Here is a 24,890-nt window from a genome sequence, read left to right on the forward strand (position 1 = left end):
CTCTGAAATATCAATATTCACTCCCACCACCGGCCCTGCAGTATGTCCCAGAGACACCCACCACCCCAAAACAGGTGGAGCAGGTGGGGGCAGATGGACACAGATGGAAGTTTCTATTTAAGGAGAATAGAATAATAGGAGGCCGTCAATCCAAGACACACAAACCAAAAGGGAATTCAGGAAAGGGAGATGTGGAGGCCACCAACCCATTACATACAGAATCCAAGAGGGGTTTCAGGAAAGGGGAACTTACGAGGAGAAGGAGTGGCTAGAGTAAATACATTGAAGGGGGTTGTAGGAGGAAGGAGGCGAGAGTCCATTGATGGATTTGGGTGAGAGAAAAGAAGTGGCTGGTAAGTTTCTGTGCTGTCAGAATCAGATAAAGTGAAATTTGTTTTCTGGCAGCAGTACAGTGCAAAGACATAAAATTACTATAAATTACAAAATAAATTGTGTAACCAAAAATAAGAATAACAATGTTCCTGGGTTCATGGACTGTTCAGAAATCTGACAGCAGATGGGAAGAAGCTGTTCGGTGTGGTGCTTCAAGCTCCTGTACCTCCTCCCTGACTGTATTTGCAGTGTAACGTTAAGGCAGATGCTGGGTAATGGGGAGAGGTGGCGAGTAACTTATTCTACTCACAGGGGAGTACAAAACTAGGGGGCATGTACTAACTATTAGAGTCAGGCTTTCACGAGTACCTACAATAGACCTTTGGAACTCTGCTTCACAAAAATGCTGGTCCTTTTTGAATATAATGTTGATGGAGAGGACATTCAGCACAGAACCAGGCCCTTTGTGGCATCCCGAACTATTATTGAGCCCTATCCCATCGACTCGCACCCAGACCATAGCCCTCCATGCCCCTCTCTTAAATGTTGAAATCGAACTCATATCCACCATTCATTCCACAGTCTCTCCAGACCCCAGTGTCTGCAGAGTATTTTGTGTCTCTAAGTGAAGAAGTACCCCTCAGGTACATCTCCAACATTTCGCCTTTCATCCTTAAGCCTTGAAATCAAAGTCTAGTCTCACCCAACCTCAGTGGAAAAAACTTGCTTGCATTTACCCTATCTATACCCCTCAAAATTTTGTACACCTCTATCAATTCTCCCCTCATTCTCCTACACTTCAGGGATAAATCACAATCTACTTAACCTTTCTCCATAACTCAGGTCCTCAAATGCTGGAAGCATCCTTGTAAACGGCAGAAACGTGGTGTTAGCTGATGGAATAGTGGTTTCATCCGGGTTGAAAATCCTGCAATGATGGTTTTGCTTTTTGACACAACTGTGCCCTCTACTAACATCATCTCCTCCTCCCTCCAGATGAGGTGCTTCACTCTGTTGGGGACCCCGTCCTGCCAGGAGGTTGGAGAGTGGACTGTGTAAGGGCCAATGAGCAGTGTGCCGCCAAACCAAGCTGCAGCAGCCGCTACCGCACCCTGCGCCAGTGCCTGGCAGGCAAGGCCGCCATGCTGTTCGGTCCCGAGATCAAGAATGAGTGCGTTGCTGCGGTGGTGGCTCTGCAGCAAAGCACGCTGTTTGAATGTCGCTGCAAGCGAGCAATGAAGAAGGAAAAACAGTGCCTGGCCATCTACTGGAGCATTCACCAGAGCCAATTTCAGGGTAAGGTGTCTGCTCATATCACCCAGCTATCACTCGGGATATGGTGGGGTGGGAGGGGGGGAGTGGTTGAGGGTTCAAATGCATTGTTTCCAGGGTTCTTTAAATCCATCAAAGATCAGCTTTATTCACCATATATGCACAATAAATACTTTATCAGGTACTCCTGTACACCTCGTTAATGCAAATATCTAATCAGCCAACCGTGTAGCAGCAACTCAATGCGTAAAAGTATGCAGACATTGTCAAGAAGTTCAGTTGTTGTTCAGACCAAACATCAGAACAGGGAAGAAATATGATGTAAGTGACTTTGACTGTGGAATGATTGTTGGTGTCACAAGGGGTAGTTTGTGGATCTCAGGAACTGTTGATCCCCTGGGATTTTCATGCACAACAGTCTCTAGAGTTTACAGAGAATGGTGCGAAAAAAAAACACACATCCACTGGGAAAAAATGCCTTGTTAATGAGAGAGGTCAGAGGAGAATGGCCAGACTTGTTCAAACTGACAGGAAGGCGACAGTAACTCAAATAACCACACGTTACAACAGTGATGGGCAGAAGAGCATCTCTGAACACACGACAGTCGAACCTTGAGTTGGATACAGGAGAAGAGCACGAACGTACAGTCAGTGGCCACTTTATTAGATACACTCCTATGCTTAATAAAGTGGCCACTGAGTGTACTTGTGTGTATTAAAAATTTGCTGTGTTGTGCTGGCATGACACACAACAAAGAAACTGCAACTTTCAATGATTATACAGAATAAAGAATTATATAAAAATAAAGTTAGAAGCACTGATATGGAATAAAATGTGCATAATTACATAAATACCACCATCTGTTTACAATGTGAGCGGTATCATAAAAAGTAATTCAGTGCTTGCAGTGCAGTGATGTGGGTGATGGATAGTGTCGGTCGGGGCTAACTAGAATGGTTGATCAGATTAACTGCCCAGGGGAAGGTTTTTTTTTTGTTTTAATAGCCCTCTAGTACTTTCCAAACGGAGCTTTGGTAAAAGCATCTTGCTGGGCGGTAGTGTCCACAATGATTTTGCCTGCCAACTTCTTTGCCTTGGACACGTGCAGTAATGGCAAACCGCAGCCAATGACTTTTCTTGCCCTTCTGATGGTTGTTCAGAATGATGTTAGTTGTAGCTGAGTGAAGTCCAGACTAATGTTAACCGCATCATCGACAGATCAGTTGCCTCTCAGATGAATTGCCGCAAATGCCCCAACTGCAGATTTTTAGAGAAGCTTGAGATTGAGCCCACTAGGGGAAGGATAATTCTGGGGTGGGTGCTGCGTAATGAACCAGATTTGAATAGGGAGATTAAGGTAAAGGAACCCGTAGGAGACAGTGATCATGATATGATAGAATTCTTCCTGCAGTTTGGGAAGGTAATCTAGCCAATAATATCAAAGAAAATACTAAAAGTTTTTTCAGATATATAAAGAGTAAAAGAGAGAATGAGAGTAGATATCTGTCTGCTGGAAAATGATGCTGGAGGGGTAGTAATGGGAGCAAAGAAATGGCAGATGAACTTAAGTATTCTGTGGCAGTCTTCACTGTGGAAGACAATAGCAGTATGCCAGAAATTAGTGTGTGTCAGGGGACAGGAGTGAGTACAGTTGCTATTACTAAGGAAAAGGGACTTGGGAAGCTAAAAGATCTGAAGGTAGATAAGTTATGTGGACCAGATGGACTACCAACTAGGGTTCTGAATGAGGCCAGTGTCTTCCACAGTGAACACTGATGCAAATACCTATCCAGTTCGTCCACCATTTCCTTGTTCCCTGTGACTACTTCTTCAGCATAATTTTCCAGTGGTCCGATATCTACTGTTAGAAATTACAGAAATATTACAGCACAGAAACAGGCCTTTTGGTCGTTCTTGGCTGTGCCGAAACATTTTTCTGCCTGGTCCCACTGACCTGCACCTGGACCATATCCCTTCATATACCTCTCATCCATGTACCTGTCCAAGTTTTTCTTAAATGTTAAAAGTGAGTCCACGTTTACCACTTTATCTGGCAGCTCATTCCACACTCCCACCACTCTCTGTGTGAAGAAGCCCCCCCTAATGTTCCCTTTAAACTTTTCCCCCCTCACCCTTAACCCATGTCCTCTGGTTTTTTTCCTCCCCTAGCCTCAGTGGAAAAAGCCTGCTTGTATTCACTCTATCTATACCCATCATAATTTTATATACCTCTATCAAATCTCCCCTCATTCTTCTACGCTCCAGGGAATAAAGTCCTAACCTATTCAACCTTTCTCTGTAACTGAGTTTCTCAAGTCCCGGCAACATCCTTGTAAACCTTCTCTGCACTCTTTCAACCTTATTTATATCCTTCCTGTAATTTGGTGACCAAAACTGCACACGATACTCCAAATTCGGTCTCACCAATGTCTTATACAACCTCACCATAACATTCCAATTCCTATACTCAATACTTAGATTTATAAAGGCCAATGTACCAAAAGCTCTCTTTACGACCCTATCCACCTGTGACACCACTTTTAGGGAATTTTGTATCTGTATTCCCAGATCCCTCTGTTCTACTGCACTCCTCAGTGCCTTACCATTTACCCTGTATGTTCTACCTTGGTTTGTCCTTCCAAAGTGCAATACCTCATACTTGTCTGTATTAAACTCCATCTGCCATTTTTCAGCCCATTTTTCCAGCTGGTTCAAATCCCTCTGCAAGCTTTGAAAGCTTTCCTCACTGTCTACTACTCCTCCAATCTTTGTATCATCAGCAAATTTGCTGATCCAATTTATCACATTATCATCCAGATCATTAATATAGATGACAAATAACAATGGACCCAGCACTGATCCCTGTGGCACACCACTAGTCACAGGCCTCCAGTCAGAGAAGCAATCCTCCACTACCACTCTCTAGCTTCTTCCATTGAGCCAATGTATAATCCAATTTACCACCTCTCCATGTATACCTAGCGACTGAATCTTCCTAACTAACCTCCCATGCGGGACCTTGTCAAAGGCCTTACTGAAGTCCATGTAGACAATATCCACTGCCTTCCCTTCATCTACTTTCCTGGTAACCTCCTTGAAAAACTCTAATAGATTTGTTAAACATAATCTACCACGCACAAAGCCATGTTGACGCTCCCTAATAAGTCCCTGTCTATCCAAATACTTGTACATCCTATCTCTTAGTACTCCTTCCAATAATTTACCTACTACCGATGACAAACTTTCTGGACTATAATTTCCTGGATTACTTTTTGAGCCCTTTTTAAACAAGGGAACAACATGAGCCATTCCCCAATCCTCTGGCACTTCACCCGTGGATACTGACATTTTAAGTATATCTGCCAGGGCCCCTGCAATTTCAACACTAGTCTCCTTCAAGGTCTGAGGGAATACCCTGTCAGGTCCTGGGGATTTATCTACTCTGATTTGCCTCAAGATAGCAAGCACCTCCTCCTCTTCAATTTGTATAGGTTCCAGGACCTCACTACTTGTTTGCCTTATTTTAGGCGGTGAAAAAGGCGAATGGTATGCTGGCATTCATAGCAAGAGGATTCGAGTACAGGAGCAGGGAGGTACTACTGCAGTTGTACAAGGCCTTGGTGAGACCACACCTGGAGTATTGTGTGCAGTTTTGGTCCCCTAATCTGAGGAAAGACATCCTTGCCATAGAGGGAGTACAAAGAAGGTTCACCAGATTGATTCCTGGGATGGCAGGACTTTCATATGATGAAAGACTGGATCGACTAGGCTTATACTCTCTGGAATTTAGAAGATTGAGGGGGGATCTGATTGAAACGTATAAGATCCTAAAGGGATTGGACAGACTAGATGTAGGAAGATTGTTCCCGATGTTGGGGAAGTCCAGAATGAGGGGTCACAGTTTGAGGATAAATGGGAAGCCTTTTAGGACCGAGATGAGGAAAAACTTCTTCACACAGAGAGTGGTGAATCTGTGGAATGCTCTGCCACAGGAAACAGTTGAGGCCAGTTCATTGGCTATATTTAAGAGGGAGTTAGATATGGCCCTTGTGGCTAAAGGGACCAGGGGGTATGGAGAGAAGGCAGGTACAGGGTTCTGAGTTGGATGATCGGCCATGATCGTACTGAATGGTGGTGCAGGCTCGAAGGACTGAATGGCCTACTCCTGCACCTATTTTCTATGTTTCTATGTTTCTATTGACTCCATGCTAGTTTTCTTAGTGAATACAGACGCAAAAAAACTATTTAAGATTTCCCCCATTTCTTTTGGTTCCATACATAGTCGACCACTCTGATCTTCAAGAGGACCAATTTTATCCCTTACTATCCTTTTGCTCTTAATATATCTGTAGAAGCTCTTTGGATTATCCTTCATCTTGCCCCTCTTCTGCACTTTTGCATCTGCAGAAGCTCTTAGTATCCTTTTTAATATTGATGTCTAGTTTATCTTCTTATTCCATCTTTTCCTTCTTTATAACTTTTTTAGTTGACTGCTGTTGGTGTTTAAGAGCTTTCCAATCCTCCAACTTTCCACTATTTTTGTTCTATTACATGCCCTCTCTTTGGGTTTTATACCGTCCTTCCCTTGTCAGCCACATTGCCTACCCTTGCCATTTGAGAACTACTTTTGTGAGACATAGCCATCCTGCACCTTGTGAACTATTGCCATCATCCCTGCCAGTATCTCCCTCCAATCCAGCTGGGCAAGCTCCTTTCCCTTGCCTCTGTAATTCCATTTATTCCATTGCAATACAGATACATGTGAGTTATGCTTCTCCCTCTCAAATTGCAGTATGAATTCAGCTGGATTATTGTGAGCAGCTTTAGGTCTCTTACCTGAGAAAAGATGTGCAGGTGTTGGAGAGAGTCCGGAGGAGGTTCACAAGAATAATCCAGGGAATGAAATGGTTAATGTATACGGAGTATTTGATGGGTCTGGGCCTATACTTGCTGGAATTTCAAAGAATAAGTGGGAACCTCATTGAAACCTACTAAATATTGAACGGCCTAGATAGAGTGCATGTGGAGAGGATGTTCCCTGTAGTGGGTGAGTCGAGTACAGAGGGCACAGCCTCAGAATTGAGGGATGTCTATTTGGAACGGAGATGTGGAGGAATTTCTTTAACCAAAGCGTGGTGATTTTGTGGAATTCATTGCTGTGGACGTCTGTACAGACCAAGTTATTTGGTATATTTAAAGTGGAGGTTAATAGGTTCCTGATTAGTTAGGGCATCAAAGGTTATGGGGAGAAGACAGGAGAATGAGGTTGTGAGGGATAGAATGACAGCAGAGACCTGATGGACCTTGTGGCCTAATTCTGTTCCTGTGTCTCATGGTTCTTAAGAACAAAACCACCACGAAGTGCAGCCATCATTGTTAGAGGCCAACAACAGGAATTCTGCAGATGCTGGAATTTCAAGCAACACACTTCAAAGTTGCTGGTGAACGCAGCAGGCCAGGCAGCATCTCTAGGAAGAGGTGCAGTCGACGTTTCAGGCCGAGACCCTTCGTCAGGACTAACTGAAGGAAGAGTGAGTAAGGGATTTGAAAGTTGGAGGGGGAGGGGGAGATCCAAAATGATAGGAGAAGACAGGAGGGGGAGGGATGGAGCCAAGAGCTGGACAGGTGATTGGCAAAAGGGGATACGAGAGGATCATGCGACAGGAGGTCCGGGAAGAAAGACGGGGGGGGGGAACCCAGAGGATGGGCAAGAGGTATATTCAGAGGGACAGAGGGAGAAAAAGGAGAGTGAGAGAAAGAATGTGTGCATAAAAATAAGTAACAGATGGGGTACGAGGGGGAGGTGGGGCCTAGCGGAAGTTAGAGAAGTCGATGTTCATGCCATCAGGTTGGAGGCTACCCAGACGGAATATAAGGTGTTGTTCCTCCAACCTGAGTGTGGCTTCATCTTTACAGTAGAGGAGGCCGTGGACAGACATGTCAGAATGGGAATGGGATGTGGAATTAAAATGTGTGGCCACTGGGAGATCCTGCTTTCTCTGGCGGACAGAGCGTAGATGTTCAGCAAAGCGGTCTCCCAGTCTGCGTCGGGTCTTGCCAATATATAAAAGGCCACATCGGGAGCACCGGACGCAGTATATCACCCCAGTCGACTCACAGGTGAAGTGTTGCCTCACCTGGAAGGACTGTTTGGGACCCTGAATGGTGGTAAGGGAGGAAGTGTAAGGGCATGTGCAGCACTTGTTCCGCTTACACGGATAAGTGCCAGGAGGGAGATCAGTGGGGAGGGATGGGGGGGACGAATGGACAAGGGAGCTGTGTAGGGAGCGATCCCTGCGGAATGCAGAGAGAGGGGGGGAGGGAAAGATGTGCTTAGTGGTGGGATCCCGTTGGAGGTAGCGGAAGTTACGGAGAATAATATGTTGGACCCGGAGGCTGGTGGGGTGGTAGGTGAGGACCAGGGGAACCCTATTCCTAGTGGGGTGGCGGGAGGATGGAGTGAGAGCAGATGTACGTGAAATGGGGGAGATGCGTTTAAGAGCAGAGTTGATAGTGGAGGAAGGGAAGCCCCTTTCTTTAAAAAATGAAGACATCGCCCTCGTCCTGGAATGAAAAGCCTCATCCTGAGAGCAGATGAGGCGGAGACGGAGGAATTGCGAGAAGGGGATGGCGTTTTTGCAAGAGGCAGGGTGAGAAGAGGAAAAGTCCAGATAGCTGTGAGAGTCAGTAGGCTTATAGTAGACGTCAGTGGATAAGCTGTCTCCAGAGACAGAGACAGAAAGATCTAGAAAGGGGAGGGAGGTGTCGGAAATGGACCAGGTAAACTTGAGGGCAGGGTGAAAGTTGGAGGCAAAGTTAATAAAGTCAACGAGTTCTGCATGCGTGCAGGAAGCAGCGCCAATGCAGTCGTCGATGTAGCGAAGGAAAAGTGGGGGACAGATACCAGAATAGGCACGGAACATAGATTGTTCCACAAACCCAACAAAAAGGCAGGCATTGTTAAATGCCACCCAGATAGAATGAGATGTTGGTTCTCCATCCCGAGTTTGGCTTCAAAGTGGCAATAGAGCAGTCTGTGAACAAATATATCATATCATATCACAATTACAGTGTTTTAATATTTTAATTACATAATCACAATTACAAATAGTTCAGAATGGGATTGGGAAACCTTCAATGTACACTTCTTTCACATCTTGTGTTTAAAAATTTGAAGTATGTTAGCAGATCCTGACAGGAAATGATTTGTTAATTGTTGGAGAATCTGTAATGATTCTGAAGGCACCATCAATCTAATGAAGCTAAGGAAATATTGGGGAAGAACATACTATCCTTATTTGGGGTGGTGCAGGGTCAAACAACAGTCCCATCCCAGTGTGGTAATTCTCAGTTCCTGAGGTGGCCCAGTGAGCAGATGGTCTTGAGGTAGATCGTCATCTCTTTGAGTACAGTAGCTCATTGCCATTTTCCACAGTCAGACAATCAAATCGGAAGCAGGCCATTCAGTCTGCAGTGCTGTAAACGATTCCAGTTGTTGTGAGAAAATGGCAGTTCCAACTCCACAATCAGTGTCGTCCTGATCAATAGCCACCAAGCTACTGGATACCGAGGGTTCCCATTACCCTGGCCATGGACCAACACGGTGGATGCTGGAAATCTGAAGTAAACGTACTGAATGCTGGAACATTGAGTGTGAGAGGCAACACCTTCTTGATGTGGTCAAGGAATGGGCCTTGTCGGTAATGATAATGAGATTTAAAACATCTGCCCCCATACGTATAGAGCTAACATTCCATGTCCTGGACCACACTAAATCATTAATTGATCCTTTTTTCATACAGCTACTTCCTGACCTGCTGTGTGTCACTAGCATTTTCTGTTTTTAATTATGTCACCCTCAGAGCCAGAGGATGTCTGACGTGTAGGATGGAATTGTAGACTTTAAATAGGCTGGCGTACTTTGTGACAGCTCCATCTGTAACAGCCAGAATTCGGTTTATTATCACTGACCTATGTTGTAAAATTTGTTGTTTTGAAGTGCTCGACATAAAGTATACTGTAAATTTAACATGTATTGTGCAAAAAGAGAGCAAAATAATGAAGCAATGTTCATGGAACTCACAGACGTCTCGTGGTGGAAAAGAAACTGTTGCTAAAGCATTGAGTTAGTGCAACACACAAAATGCTGGAGGAACTTAGCAAGTCAGGTAGCATCTTTAGAAATGAACAAACAGTCGGTTGAGACCCTTCTTCAGGACTGGAAAGGAAGGGGGAAGACACCCGAATAAAAAGGTGGGAGGAGGGGAAGGAGGATTGCTAGCAGGTGGTGGGTGAAGCCAGGTAGGTGGGAAGGTCAAGGGCTGGAGAAGAAGGAATCTGATAAGAGAGGAGAGAGAACCAAAGGAGAAAGGGAAGGAAGAGGGGACCCAGGGTGAGGTGACTAGCAGGAGAGAAGAGGTAAAAGGTCAGAGTGGGGAATAGAGGTGGAGGAGGGGAATTTGTTTACCGGAAGGAGAAATCGATATTCCTGCCATCAGAGGTTGGAGGTGACCCAGGTGGAACATAAGGAGTTGCTCCTCCACCCAGAAGGTGCCTCATTTTGGCGCAAGAGGCCATGGACCAGCATGTTGGAATGGGAATCAGAATTAAAATGTTTGGCCAATGGGAAGTAAGAGTCTTCAGCCTCCGGTGGCTCCCCCCTTTATGGTATTAATGAGAAGGAAGCGTGTCCTGGATGGTGGGGGTCCCTGATAGATGCTGCCTTTTTTATTTGAGCCATCGCCTTTTGAAGATGCCCTTGATGCCAGGGAAGTTGGTGCCCATGAAGGACCTGGCTGAGTTTCTAATCCCCTGCAGCTCTTTCCAATCCTGTGCATTGGTCCTTATGTATCAGATGGTGTATGGAGGACCCTCACAGTATGCCTGAAATTCAAGAGTGTCGAGGGGCAGGAGTGAATGTGGGTGCTATTACTAATTACTATTAGCCATTGGCAAAATACAAAACCAAATACAAACCTCAATTATCATGCCTTCCCTCTTAACATTTGCCAAGAAGTCTTATCACAGAGTAAAACTCTTGAACTGGTTCACTTTCTGGTGATGTCACACACAGGAGGACCAGTGTCTTAATGTGAAGAAAGGCTTTAATGAACAAAGGTTTGAAATTCAATAGTATTTTTAAAACCAGATAATAATGTGCTTACTGTTAGTAATGCAACTCAAAACGATATCAATAGGACAATTTGTGATTATGTCTAGAAGAAGGTAGTCAGCTTGAGTTAATATTTTACAGTTTTGATTATGTCACTGATATTAATTCTTTGTCAGAAAAGAATTCTCATTATCTACGGAAGAAAGGGCACAGCAGCATTGTCACTGCCAGATCACGATTACACACAGGGCTTGACGCTTTGGTGTTGGAAACTGTTTACTGATTGAGATTGCATACATTAAATCCACCTCATCTTCAGTACGGGGACAAACAACATATACTTCCTACATCACAATCATAAAAGATTGGTTCAAGCGCTGTAAAGAGCTTTACAATGTCTTGAGGAAAGTCTCGGAGAGGTCTGACTGCCTCTGAGATTGATGTCTCATTATGTCAGCCATTATTTGACTCCACGGAGAGCGGAGGTCGGAGGGTGGCACATCAGTCTGGTCCGCTGCTGGTCTCACCACAACACGGCGGCAGGAGCAGTGCTTCTGGACCAGTTACAGTCTATGTCCCCTCTTAACTTTGTGGTATTTCAAAGGGATCCTCTGGAGAAGGCTAAGTGCACATGAGCAAGTTTACTGAAATATTTGTTGGCATTTTAACATTTAAAAATCATTCATTAACCTTGAAAATGATTGTGAAGGGTAACTGCCTGATACCTATTCGGCACTTGGAGGCAGCACACCTTGCCAGGAGCCTATCAGATTCCACTTCTGACCAGGTGTAAGCAGGCAGGAATTGAAGGTGAAGGACAATCCAAACCTGTTGTCTTCATGAACTCTGACCTCACACCACTGAAGTTGAGCTCTGACCAGCGACCAGTTTGGACATCAGAAGTTTGAGGGGAGTTGAATTCACCTCAACGGGTGCCTGGGCTTCTTTTCATATTACGCCCAATGGGTCTCTAACTACGCAGACATGGCCCGCCCCCTGGTCAAGTCCACCACATTCCCCCTCTCAGCCGAGGCCCGCACGGCCTTCAGCCGCATAAAGGGGACATTACCAAAGCAGCAATGCATGCGGTGGATGAGGCCATTCCCTTCCAAGTAGAGAGTGATGCCTCCAACTTCGCAATGGCTGCTACCCTCAACCAGGCGGGAAGACCAGTGGTGTTCTTCTCCCGAATTCTTCAAGGCCCTGAACTTCGGCACTCCGCGGTGGAGGAAGAGGCCCAGGCCATAGTGGAAGCTATAAGGCACTGGAGGCACTATCTTGCCGGCAAAAAGTTCACCCTGCTGACTGACCAGTGCTCAGTCGCGTTCATATTTAGTAACCAACAGTGGGGCAAAATCAAAAATGATAAAATTCTGAGGCAGGGAATCGAACTCTCCACCTTCAACTATGACATCATGTACAGGCCTGGGAAGCTCAACGAGCCCTCTGATGCCCTATCCCGGGGAACATGCGCCAGCGCGCAGATCGACAGGCTATACGCCCTACATGTAGATCTTTGCCACCCGGGGGTCACCCGGCTTTTCCACTTCGTGAAAGCCCGAAACCTGCCTTACTCCCTTGAGGAGATCAAGACGATGACCAGGGACTGCCAAGTCTGCACAGAGTGCAAATCGCACTTCTACCAACCCGAAAAGGCACAACTCATCAAGGCCACCCGCCCCTTTGAGCGACTGAGTGTTGACTTTAAGGGCCCCCTTCCCTCCACCGACCGCAATGTGTACTTTCTTAACGTTATCGACAAGTACTCGCGGTTCCCCTTCGCCATCCCTGCCCTGACACCACTACCACGTCAGTTATAAAAGCCCTGCGCAAGCTCTTCACTCTGTTCAGAAACCCGTGCTATATCCACAGTGACAGAGGGTCCTCGTTTATGAGTGACGAGCTGCGCCAATACCTGCTGGCTAGGGGTATTGCAACTAGTAGGACCAGGAGCTATAATCCCTGGGGGAATGGACAGGTAGAGAGGGAGAATGCCACGGTGTGGAAAGCCACACTCTTAGCCCTCAGGTCAAAGGGACTGTCGGTCTCCCGCTGGCAGGAGGTCCTTCCCGAGGCACTCCACTCCATCCGCTCCCTGTTATGCACGGCCACCAATGCCACCCCTCATGAGCGACTCTTTTCTTTTCCCAGAAAGTCAACCACCGGGACCACCCTACCAACTTGGCTGACATCCCCGGGGCCAGTGCTGCTCCGGAAACATGCGAGGAGCAATAAATACTCCCCGATGGTCGAGAGGGTTCACTTACTTCATGCGAATCCCCAGTATGCCTATGTGGTTTTACCTGATGGGCGGGAGGACACGGTCTCCATCCGCTACCTGGCGCCCGCAGGAGCACCGGGCCCCTACCCTGAACACTCCGTGGTGACTATTGACCCCGCACCCACCGATGTATGTACCTACGAGACACCGCGCAACCCAAACCCTATACAGACACCACACGACACTCCCTTACCGGGCGTGACACACACACACGAGAGATTACTGACACCCAACGTGCTGACACCTCAAGTCAGGCCGGAGCCAGCACAACTGCCATCGCCGGTGCAATCACCGCCGGTGCTACGTAGATCACAGTGACAGACTCGACCGCCTGATAGACTTGACCTGTAAATATACTTGTTTTAAATATTGTCAGTCACTTCACCCCATGGGACTCTTTTAAAAAAAAAAAGGAGGGGTGAATGTGGTAAACTATACACACACACACACACACACACACACACACACACACACACACATACATATACACACACATACATACATATATACACACACACACACATATATATGTTGTAACTGGGTTACCTGCCTGGACACGTCCCTCTGCTGACTGCTCCTGTGGCTCCTCCCACAGACCCCTGAATAAAGGTGATTGCACCATTGCTCCTCCTCCTCAGTCCAGCGGCAGATACTCAGCATGGTGGAGGTCACCTTTTCCTGCTAATAAAAACCTTTCAGTATTTACTCGACTTCCAGTCCTTTGGAGTTATTGATGGTGCATCAGAGATGGACACAGAAGTGAGGCAAAGTGGCAACAACTTCTTGGACCTTGTACAGATTACAGAGGAGGAGGTGTTTGCTATCCTGAGACAAATCAGGGTGAACAAATCCCCAGGACCTGACAAGGTGTTCCCGTTGACCCTATGGGAAGCAAGTGCAGAAATTGCTGGGGCCCTGGCAGAGATATTTAAAGCATGCTTTGTGACAGAAGAGGTACTAGAGGATTGGAGGATAGCCAATGTTGTTCTGTTTAAAAAGGCTCTAAGCATAAACCAAGAAACTATAGGACAGTGAGTCTGACATCAGTGGTAGGAAAGATAGTAGAAGGTCTAAAGGACCAGATATGCTGTGTAAGTATTTGGATTGACATGGACTGATTAAGGATGGTCATCATGGCTTTGTGGGTGGTAGGCTATGTCTAATGAATCTTGTTGAGTTTTTTCGAGGAAGTTACCAAGAAAGTGGCAGTGGATGTTGTCCACTGGACATTTCACAAGGTCCCTCATGGGAAGCTGGTCAAGAAAGTGAAGTTGCTTGGCATTCAGGATGAGGTAGTAAGTTGGATTAGACATTGACTTGTTGGGAGAAGCCAGAGAGTGGTGGTAGAGGGCTGCCTCTCTGACTGAAGGCCTGTGACTAGTGGAGTGCCGCACAGCCCAATTTGGAGTACGGTTTGCAGTTTTGGTCACCTTCTTTCAGGAAAGATATAAACAAGGGTGAAAGAGTACAGAGAAAATTTACAAGGAGGTCTGGAGGACCTAAGTTAGAAGTGAAGATTGAATAGGTTAGAACATAGAAGATTTGAGAAGAGATTTGAAAGAGGCATAGGAAATTATGAAGCATATAGACAGAGTAAATGCAAGCAGGCTTTTTCCACTGAGGGTGGGTGGGACTACAACCACAAGTCATGGTTTAAGGGTGAAAGTTGAGAAGTTTAAGGGGAACATGAGGGGAAACTTCTTCACTCAGATGGTCGTGAGAGTGTGGAATGAGCTGCATGTAGAAATGGTGCATGCAAGCTTGATTTCAACATTTAAGAGAAGTTTGGATGGATACATGGATAGTAGGGGTATGGAGGGCTATGGTCCCAGTGCAGGTTGATGGGAGTAGGCATTTTAAATGGTTTTGGCATGGACTAGGGCCAAAGGGCCTGTTTTTGTGCTGTGTCTCTATATTTATCCACTGAGATTTTGTCTTGTTTGGTAGAATCAGGTGTATTATCACTGGATGTCATGGCGTGAAATCTTTTGTTTTGCAAAGACAAAATAGCTATAAATTACAGAACTAAATATATAAATAGTCTAAAAGGAAGGAATAATGAAGTAATGAATTGGTGGACCATTCAGAACTCTGTTAGAAGGGGAGAATAATCTGTTTCGGAATCGTTGAGTGTCCCTTCAGGTTCCTGTACCTCCTTTCTGATGGTAGTAATGAGAAGAGGGCATGTCTCAATAGTGAGGGCCCTGAGTGATGGATGCTACTTTTTGAGGCTCCACCTTTTGAAGATACCCTCGATGGTGGGGAGTCCAGTGCCTGTGATAGAGCTGGCTGAGTTTACAGTCCTCTGCAGCCTCTTGAGATCCTGTGCAGTGGTCGCTCCACACCAGGCAGTGATACAACCAGTCAGAATGCTCTGCACCGTACCTCTGCAGGAATTTGCTGAGAGTCTCTTCAAACTCCCAGGATAGTAGAGACCCTTTTGATGGTCCTCTGACAGTCCAGTTGGGATCTTGCATCACAAAATATGGGATTTATTGAAAAGCAAAGTAGGTGTAGGTGGTGAAAGTGACAGAAAAGGCTGGAGCTTCTGAGAAGATCAGGCAGCATCTTGGGAGAGAGGAACAAAGGTTAATTTTGTAGATCAATGGTTCCCAACCTGGGATCACAGATCCCTTGCTTAATGGCATTGGTTCATGGCATAAAAAGTTGGAAACTCCTGGTTTAGATCATTAGCCCTTCATCAGAGCCAGGAATATTTATTAAACAGGATTGCTTATTTTTGCATAGAGGGACAGTAGGTGGAGAAAAACAAAGAAAGTATCTGCGGTAGTGAGGGACACCCAGGGCAGATGAATGGTGATAAGTGTTTGTTAATGGGTTCAAACAGCTGAAGGGAACCCTGTTGAGACTGAACTGCAGAACAGAACTGTAAACCTTCGCGTCAGGCTGCCTCGAGGCGTAACCTGAGTCACACCTGCAATAGCTGGGACGGAATAGCAGAAAGGTGCAGAGTAGACATAAGCAGCTATATCTGAGATGGCAAAACATACTCAAAGTTCAAAGTAAATTTATTATCAAAGTACATATGATATGTCACCATATAGTACCCTGAGATTTATTTTCTTGCAGGCATTCGCAGTAGAATGAAGAAATACAATAGAATCAATTAAAGAGTACACACAAGCAAAGACCTGCAAAACCAACCAACGTGCAAAGGACAAACTGTGCAAATAGGAAAAAAGAAACAAATATTAATCATAGTAATAAATAAGTTGTTGGCACGTGGCCAGTTGGTTAAGGTGTTGGTCTAGTGATCTGAAGGTCGTTAGTTCGAGCCTCAGCTGAGGCAGCGTGTTGTGTCCTTGAGCAAGGCACTTAACCACACATTTCTCTGCGACGACACTGGTGCCAAGCTGTATTGGTCCTAATGTCCTTCCCTTGAACAACATTGGTGGCGTGGAGAGGGGAGACTTGCCGCATGGGCAACTGCCGGTCTTCCATACAACCTTGCCCAGGCCTGCGCCCTGGAAACCTTCCAAGGCGCAAATCCATGGTCTCACGAGACTAACGGATGCCTATTTAATAAATAAATAATGCTGGGAACATGAGTTGTAGAGTCCTTGAAAGTGAGTCCTTTCACATTGCAGCAGTGGGGAGAGAAACAGCAATAGCTGAAGCCAGTAACCCACACTTGAATGGACATCATTCCCCGAGATGTCTGACCTCCCATGGTGGGCATGGTGTATGTAGGGCTTTGCTCCTCTATTGCTGGATATGATCACCTTCAGCAAAGGGCCTCTAGAAGGTATGTCAGAGCAACTGGCCGAGGAAGGAACCTGTGAAATTGTAATATTTTTCTCTTTGTTCTGTCCCGCCCTTCCTCCAGGTGCATTCTTGATGTAGAGAGAAAATGAGCCTGTTGTGTGGCCAGATGTGGCCTTTGTGTTGGGCAGCAGTCGGTGTTTCAGACCCACTCCCTTACATAAACACACATTGAACCAATACCTTCCAAGTTCTTTAGTCACCTTGATCTGATTTTTATACTTCAAAGTCTAAAGAGAAGCAATTTTGTTCTTGCAAGAAACACAGTGATTGAGATAATTAGTAATAATTAATGATCTAAAATTACGGCATTGAAGTTTGCAGAAGAATGGAAAGTCCTCAGTTCTTGCTTTGGACTTTGTCAAGTACACAGCTGACTGCTAATCAGCACAGGGTAAAGTTTCAGAATCATTATTTCTGCCTCTGACAACAATTATCTCACTTTAAACTCTAATTATGTAATAGATTCACTGATGGGATACCTTTTATAGCCATGGAAAAATACACGCAGGACAGCAAGTACTTCTTCGGGTCTTTTAATTCCTTTATCTGTTTTAGATGTTTTATTGCAGAAAAAGCGTCTCAAAATAAAAATAACAGCATGAACTTTAAAAAAAAACAGTTTTTAGCGTAATTTCAGTCTACGCCCTTGTGTATCAAATAGTTACGTATGCAGTATGAAAATAAATAAAACTAAACATACAGAACCAACACAGTAGTGGTAATTCATAAAAAAAACAATACAAACAAAATTAGAATCCCACCAACCCTGTACATTAAACACAACATCAAAAGTATGAATAAATACATCTCATCTTAACTAAGAGTTATACTCACTTTGGCACACACGTGCTTAACTTCCAAACACGTATAGGCTCTGAAACAAGTTCTCTTTCCTCACACTTCTCACGTAATGTCACGTAACATATTCACATTACTTTGTTACATTCACATTCTGTCATGAAACAATAAAGAAAGACAAAAATAAACTTCTACAAAAACTTTTACAATATGTTGCCTTGTAGCTTAAATTATTGGAAAGATTAACCTACTGCAGTTGTTGTTCGTCCATCGTTGACGTCGATGAGGACCTCGACACCATTATGATGGTGTTGAGACTAGCGCGTGATTTGCATTTAAGTGAGGGAGAGTTGCGCAGCGTCAGCCTCACTCTCTCTTCCCAATTCCCATCTGGATCCAGTGGCAAGACAGAGTCGAGACGGCTGGAGATGGGACTAGGCGCAGTGGATGACCAGGACGTCTTCTGTGTCTTGTCCTGCTCTAAACGTTCCACAATGCTTGCAGAGACCGCCTTCTTGACCATTGGACCTTCCATAGGTCTCTTCCGCTCGATCCGCTGGAGTCTGTCTTCACATGCTGGGATAGACAACTCCCTATCACACCGAGGCTTTGAGACCTGTCGGCTACCCTCACCTGATTTAGCCGGCTTGTCGAAGTCGTTGCCCGGGGTGTGGCCGCTGTCGCATGCAAACAGCTACGGGGAGCCACAGGTGAGAGCTGAGTGCCAGGTGGGGACCAAAGGCGGACTAACCGCCCTGAAAAGGACGCGACATGTTCCCCCACCAGAGGTGCTACCCCTCCCTGACACCCCAGACACCCCAACCTACTAAGACGATAAGGAACTTCGCACAACCACGCTATCCAGCGCCAATGCCTTACTCGCGAAAATCTAAAGCATCCACATGTAAAACATGTCCAATTACTGATATTCTAGATTGACAAACAAGTATAAATGAAAGTACATGGATATTATCAAATATTATTCCACCTTTCCTCACCATATGACCAGCACTCCACGTTCTCTCCAGAACGTTGTAACTCTTCTTTCAAACATGCATAATGACATTGCCGTTTTCTCTTAAAAGCACAGGCAGCTATTTTAGCACTACCAATGAACACGTAAGTGCACTTTAACAGTAAAAAATGATGTTCAGTGGTCACCCAGTTACACACCAAACCCTCATAACTACGTACAGAGTAAACTGACTGCCCCATTCATTACCCCTACAGACTCCAGAGCAAGCTGGGGATTTCTTAAAATATGATATTCAGTGACCTCTACTTAACCTCATCTAGAGTTTCGTCTAATTGTGAGCATCTGGGATTACATGGATTCCCTACGGGGCTGCCTGAGGGGGGTTTAAACGTGGCCTTTGTCCCAGGGAAACAGAGAGAGGAACTCTGCACAATTGTGCCCACAGCTCTTTGGCTTTTGTCTGAACAGTCAGTGTCCTGCAAGAATGTTGGCTGTGTTTTGCACATGCCGTGGTGGTTCGTCCTATGTAACACACTCTGGCTTAACATCCTCACTGACTAGAGCAGGGGTTTGCAAACGTTTTAATACCATGGACCCCTACCATTAACCGAGGAGTCCTAGACTAGAGTGACTGGGTCCCACGGAATCCCTCCTTGCTTGAGCCTTCATTTTGTTTCTGAAGAACATTATTAACCAAACCTGACAATATTCAATGAATGTTAACAGGGCCGCTGTGGCAGTGTAGCGTTTAGTGACACTATTACAGCTTGGGGCATTCCGGGGTTTGGAGTTCAATTTCCGGCACTGTTCTGTAAAGAGTCTCTGCATGTTCTCTCGGTGGAATGCCTGGGATTCCTTGGGTCATCCGGTTTCCTCTCATAGACCAAATACGTACCGTGTAGTTTAATTGGTCACTGTAAATTGTCCCATGATTAGATTAGGGTTAATCAGGTATGTCGGGCGTTGCTGGGGGGGGGGGGGGGGCGGGTGTGGTTCGAAGGACCAGAAGGCCTACTCTGTGATGTATCACTAAATAAATGAATGTCATTGTTACAGAATTTGATAGGACAGCAGGAGCCTAATTCTGTCCCATACTGAGTTGACAGGTCCTGATGGGGTAACCAGAAGGAACTCTCTTTCACTGCTGCTGGTTCATCAGAAGTTGAGATATTAGTTACACAGGAAGGGAGTGACTGCACTTGGACTTCAGGTTGTGGATTTGAGAACCTTGTTGAGAATTTGTTTACCACTCACCAAATATATACTTTTGAAGGTTCTCCAATGTGTCATTATGTGCCGTCAATAAATCTTATTAAAAGGTCTTCAAATGCCAAAGAATTTGCAGAGGTAAACCACTATAGAGACAGGACATGAAACACCATGAAGGACAAATTTCAGGCAGCCTTGGTTGTGAAGTCCATTGTATTTGTCCCAGTGCCTCCCTCCCACTCACGCTGATGTCAGTCTCAGAGATTGAATATGTCCAATCTCTCTGGGGAGTTGATGCAACACAATTCACAATTATGTCTTAGAGGAACGGACACATTCTGCAGTCTACAGTCCTCGGTGTTTAGAAAGTCTGAAGTGGCTCCTACAGAGAAGATTCTCAGCTGCTGATCACACCAGTAACGTCCTTTAATCAGAAGATGTGACTCCATTCTCCCTGCAAGGAACCTGCACACACTGCTTGAGACTTGTTGTTTTGGTGGTGACTATAATTTCCTTGTTTAAGATGCCAGGAATGTAAGCACAACAATAAATGCTTAGAGAAGATCAACATAGAACTGTATAGGCCCTTCAGCCCCCAACGTTGTACTGGTCTTTTAACTAACTCCAAGATCAATCTAACCCTTCCCTCCTAGTCATTCATTTTTTGATCATCTATGTGCTTATCTAAGAGTTTTTTAAATGTTTCTAATGTATTTGCCTCTACCAGAGTTCTGAAAGAGGTTGCTGAAGGTGTAGCAGATGCATTGGCTCATGATCTTTCAAGAATCACTTGCTTCCAGCATGGTTCCAGAGGAATGGAAAATCACAAATGTCACTCCACTCTTTAAGAAAGGAAGAAAGCAAAAGAAAGGAAATTATATTGAGAGGGACAGAGGGAGATGCTGCCTGGCCTGCTGCGTTCACCAGCAACTTTTATATGTGTTGGTTGAAAGGAAATTATAGGCCAGTTAGCCTAACCGCAATGGTTCGGAAAGTGTTGGAGTCCATTATTAAGGATGGGGTTTCGAGGTACTTGGAGACTAATGATAAAATAAGTCAAAGTCAGCATAGTTTCTGGAAAGGGAAATCTTGCTTGACAAATCTGTTAGAGCTCTTCGAGAACATAAAAAGTAGGGTGGAGAAAGGAGAGGCAGTGGATGTCATTTATTTGGATTTTCAGAAGGCATTTGATAAGGTGCCACACTTGAGGCTGCTTAGCAAGATAAAATCCCATGGCATTACAGAAAAGATACTGCCATGGAGAGAGGAATGGCTGACAGATAGGAGGCAGCGATTGGGAATAAAGGGAGCCTTTTCTGGTTGGCTGTCATTGACTAGTGGTGTTCCTCAGGGGTCAGTATTGGGACTGTTAATTTTCACATTGTTTGTCAATGATTTAGATAATGGAATTGATGGCTTTATGGCAAATTTTGCAGATGATACGAAGATACTTGGAGGAGTAGGTAGTGCTGAGGAAGTAAGACGATTGCAGCAGGACTTAGACAAATTGGAAGAATGGGCAAAAAAGTGGCAGATGGAATACAGTGTTGGGAAATGTATGATAATGCATTTTGGTAAAAGGAACAAAAGTGCAGACTATTATCTAAATGGGGAGAAGGTTCAAACATCAGAGGTGCAGAGGGACTTAGGAGTCCTCATGCGAGACTCCCAGAAGGTTAATTCACAGGTTGAGTTTTTGCTAAAGAAGGCAAATGCAATGTTGGAATTTATTTCAAGGGGAATAAAATATAAAAAACAAGGAGATAATGCTGGGGCTTTATAAGACACTGGTCAGGCTGCACTTGGAATATTGTCAACAGTTTTGGGCCCCATAGCTCAGAAAGATTGTGTTGTCATTAGAGAGAATCCAGAGGAGGTTCATGAGGATGATTGTGGGAACAAAGATGTTAACATATCAGGAACGTTTGGCAGATTTGGGCCTGTACCCACTGAAATGCAGGGGGATCTCATTGAAACCTACTTGAATGTTGAAAGGACTAGATAGGGTGGATGTGGAGAGGATATTTCCCATGGTGGGGTGTCCAAAACTAGGGGCAATCTTTTAAGAACGGAGGAATTTTATTTTATCCAGGGAGTAGTGAATCTGTGGCATACTCTGCCCCGGACAGCTGTGGAGGCCAAAACCGTGGGTGTATTTAACGCAAAAATGGATAGTTTCCTGATTGGTCAGGGCATCAGAGGTTATGGTGAGAAGGCAGGTGATTGGGTTTGAGTGGGATCAGGAAGCAGCTATGATGGAATAGCAGAGCAGACTCGATGAGCTGAATGGCTTCATTCTGCTCCAATGTCTTATGGTCCTGTGGCCTTGCCACCACCCCCAGAAGGTCATTCCACACACTCACCGCTCTCCGTTTTCACGACACAGGCACAGGTATCACACAGCCAGAAGCTCTTAATGAAGCATTAACTGATTTTGCACATGTTTCTAAATCAGTTCACAGTAGTCTGACATGTTGTGCAATGTTTCTCTGGCTACCAAGTATTCTGACTGTTGCATCATCACCGGGTATGGAGCCTCAGCTCGCAGGATTGAAGGATGCTGCGGAGGGTTGTAAACTCAGCCAGTTCCATCACAGGCACAACTCTCCCCGCCATCAGGGACAACTTCCAGTGGTGGTGCCACAAGTTGTTGGTATCTGTTACTGAGAGCTCCTACCACCCAGGACATACCCTCTTCTCATTGCTACCATCAAGAAGGAGATGCACACTCAACGTCTCAGGAACAGCTTCTTCCCCTCTGCCGTCAGATTTCTGAACAGTCCGTGAACCCACGTACACTTCCTCATTATTCCCTTTTTTCCACTATATATTTATTTCTGTAATTTATGTTATTTTGTGTACTGCTGCTACAAAGGAACAAATGTTATGATAAATGTCAGTGAAAACAAACTCCATTCTGATGCCTGTTCCATTCAGTTATCCGAATGAAGATGACATTAGTGCCTTGCTCACGGTTCTTCCTGAAAACTGAATTATTTACTTATTTTAATTAACAGCCTTCCCGGCCCTTCAGACAGCACTGCCCCAGCAACCCTTGGCAGACCCGATTTAACCCTAACCTAACGACGGGACCAATTAACCTACCTGATGCGTCTGCAGACCTTGGGAGGAAGCACACACATTCTACGGAAGGGATGCATAGAGATTCCTTACAGATGGCATCATGATTGAACTCCAAACTCCAATGCCCTGAGCTATAATAGCGTCACACTACTGTGGCCCCCAGTCTCATAAGAATCAATTTTAGTAATGCTGAAGGCAGAAATGAATATTTTTTGTGGAGTTAGGCACATCTGCCCTGCGCTCAGAAGTGCAATTCAGGAATAGTTGTGGCTTGTTCTGGCCAAGAACATCCATACACCAACAATCTGCAGGACATGACACTCAGGGACTTGTGCTATATTATATTTTTTAGTGTGACTGTATGCTTACTGCTATCTAATGTATAATATATGTGCCTTGTGCTGTATATGGCTCTTGGCCCCGGTGTAATGCTGTTTTGTTTGGCTATATCCATGAATGGTTGATTGACAATTAAACTTGAACAGATCACCAGGATCAGGTAGTGAAAACAGGCAGTTTAGTGGGATTTGAGTTTTTTTAGATGGTATAGAAAATGGAAGGTTATGGATGGTGTAAATGCACATGGAGATTGGCAGATCAACATTGATGGGCTGAATGGCCTCTCCAATGCCTTATTGTTGTATGTAACTCCCAGCCCAAGGAGTCTTCAGTAGGAGTCTCCAGACACCACACAACCTGTTGATTTCAGTACGTTTCCCTCAAACGTTACTGGAGTACTGGAAACACCAGGAAAAAAAAATCCCTTCAGAACGAGAAATTATTCACATTTATCAAATTAGATTTAATTTTTTTAAAATCTAGAGAAAGACAGCTGACAGAAGAATAGTTGCCAAAATCATTGTCCACCATGGGCTCCCGGGGGCGGGGGGCTTCCAATGAGAACACGTCTACAAGGTGGTCCTTGCTTGGTTCTGTCACCCCTCAAAACCTCACACACCCAGAGGCAGGGTCATCCAGTCATGGAATACTACAGCATTGCAAGCCCCTCAGCCCATCTAGTCCACGTTCTTCCTCATTCTCTGAATCTTCTCTTGGGATCCTGACTTCTGCTGACATCTTCTCCTTCTAACGCTTTGCTGCTCGCTGGTGCATCACTTGTCAGTGAAAGCTGGGTTGGTAAATCCTTCGTGATTTAGCCAACTTGAGCTTTAAGTTCATCCCTGGACTGCTTACCTCTCAGAACCATACACTCTGAGTTCTTTCTCCTTGTGTCGTGGTTTCTCTTAAAAACAGCAGCCAGTGCGCAGGCTCAGGAAGCGTCAGGGTGATAGCGGAAGGCAAGTGGAGCACCCCCAAATGCAGTGAGTTCTTTCTCCTTGCATGGGGGTTTGTCTTATTCTTCAAACCATAAGAGAGAGATAGGGTCTAGTAGAGCGGCCATCGTTGGTGGGGGGGGGGCTAAAGTCAGAGTGGGAACTTAGTGGCTTTGATGATAAGAGGCTGAGGCCAAAGAAACAGGTAAGGAGTAGGTTTTTCCTTTTGTTATTGCTGATTTGGTGTTGGTTGCCCATTGTACCATGCAGGCAGGATGGCAGGTATGGCAGTGGAGTGTTCCTCCTGTAGGATGTGGGAATTCATGGAACCTGATGGTCTCCCTGATGACTACACCTGCGGGACGTGCAGCCAACTTCAGCTCATGAAAGAACACATGAAGGAGCTGGAGCTGGATGAACTAAGGAACTAAGGATCACCCTGGAAGCAAGCAATTGATAGATAAAACTTTTGAGCAGCTGATTGCATCCATAGTGCAGAGTTCAGGGAGCAGATGGGTGATACTGCTGAGGGGGGTTGATCTATCTGGGCAAGGCAGCAGCAGCCAGACCAATAGCACTGTGGTCAGCCCCGAGTCTCAGAAGGGTAGGGTGAAGTCAGTTGGAGCTATAGTCACAGGCAGGGGGACAAATAAGAGATTCTGCAGTAGCAAAAGAGACGCCAGGACAATGTGTTGCCTCCTGGGTGCTAGAGTCCAGGATGTCTCTGATCAGTTGCAGAATATTCTTGAAGCAGAGGGAGAGCA

The 24,890-nt window shown here is 45.3% G+C and overlaps 1 protein-coding gene across 1 annotated transcript in view; it reads left to right on the top strand.

Annotated features, from left to right (window-relative positions):
* The window catches only part of gfra2b (GDNF family receptor alpha 2b), a 485,436-nt gene that overhangs the window by 111,736 nt on the left and 348,810 nt on the right, over nucleotides 1–24,890 (top strand). The window contains exon 2 of the mRNA XM_072266823.1: nucleotides 1,330–1,629. Coding sequence (XP_072122924.1) covers nucleotides 1,330–1,629 — 300 coding nt within the window. The remainder of the gene's footprint in view (nucleotides 1–1,329; nucleotides 1,630–24,890) is intronic.

The sequence above is a fragment of the Mobula birostris genome, chromosome 8 (assembly GCF_030028105.1).
Source record: "Mobula birostris isolate sMobBir1 chromosome 8, sMobBir1.hap1, whole genome shotgun sequence".
Classification (NCBI taxonomy): domain Eukaryota; kingdom Metazoa; phylum Chordata; class Chondrichthyes; order Myliobatiformes; family Myliobatidae; genus Mobula; species Mobula birostris.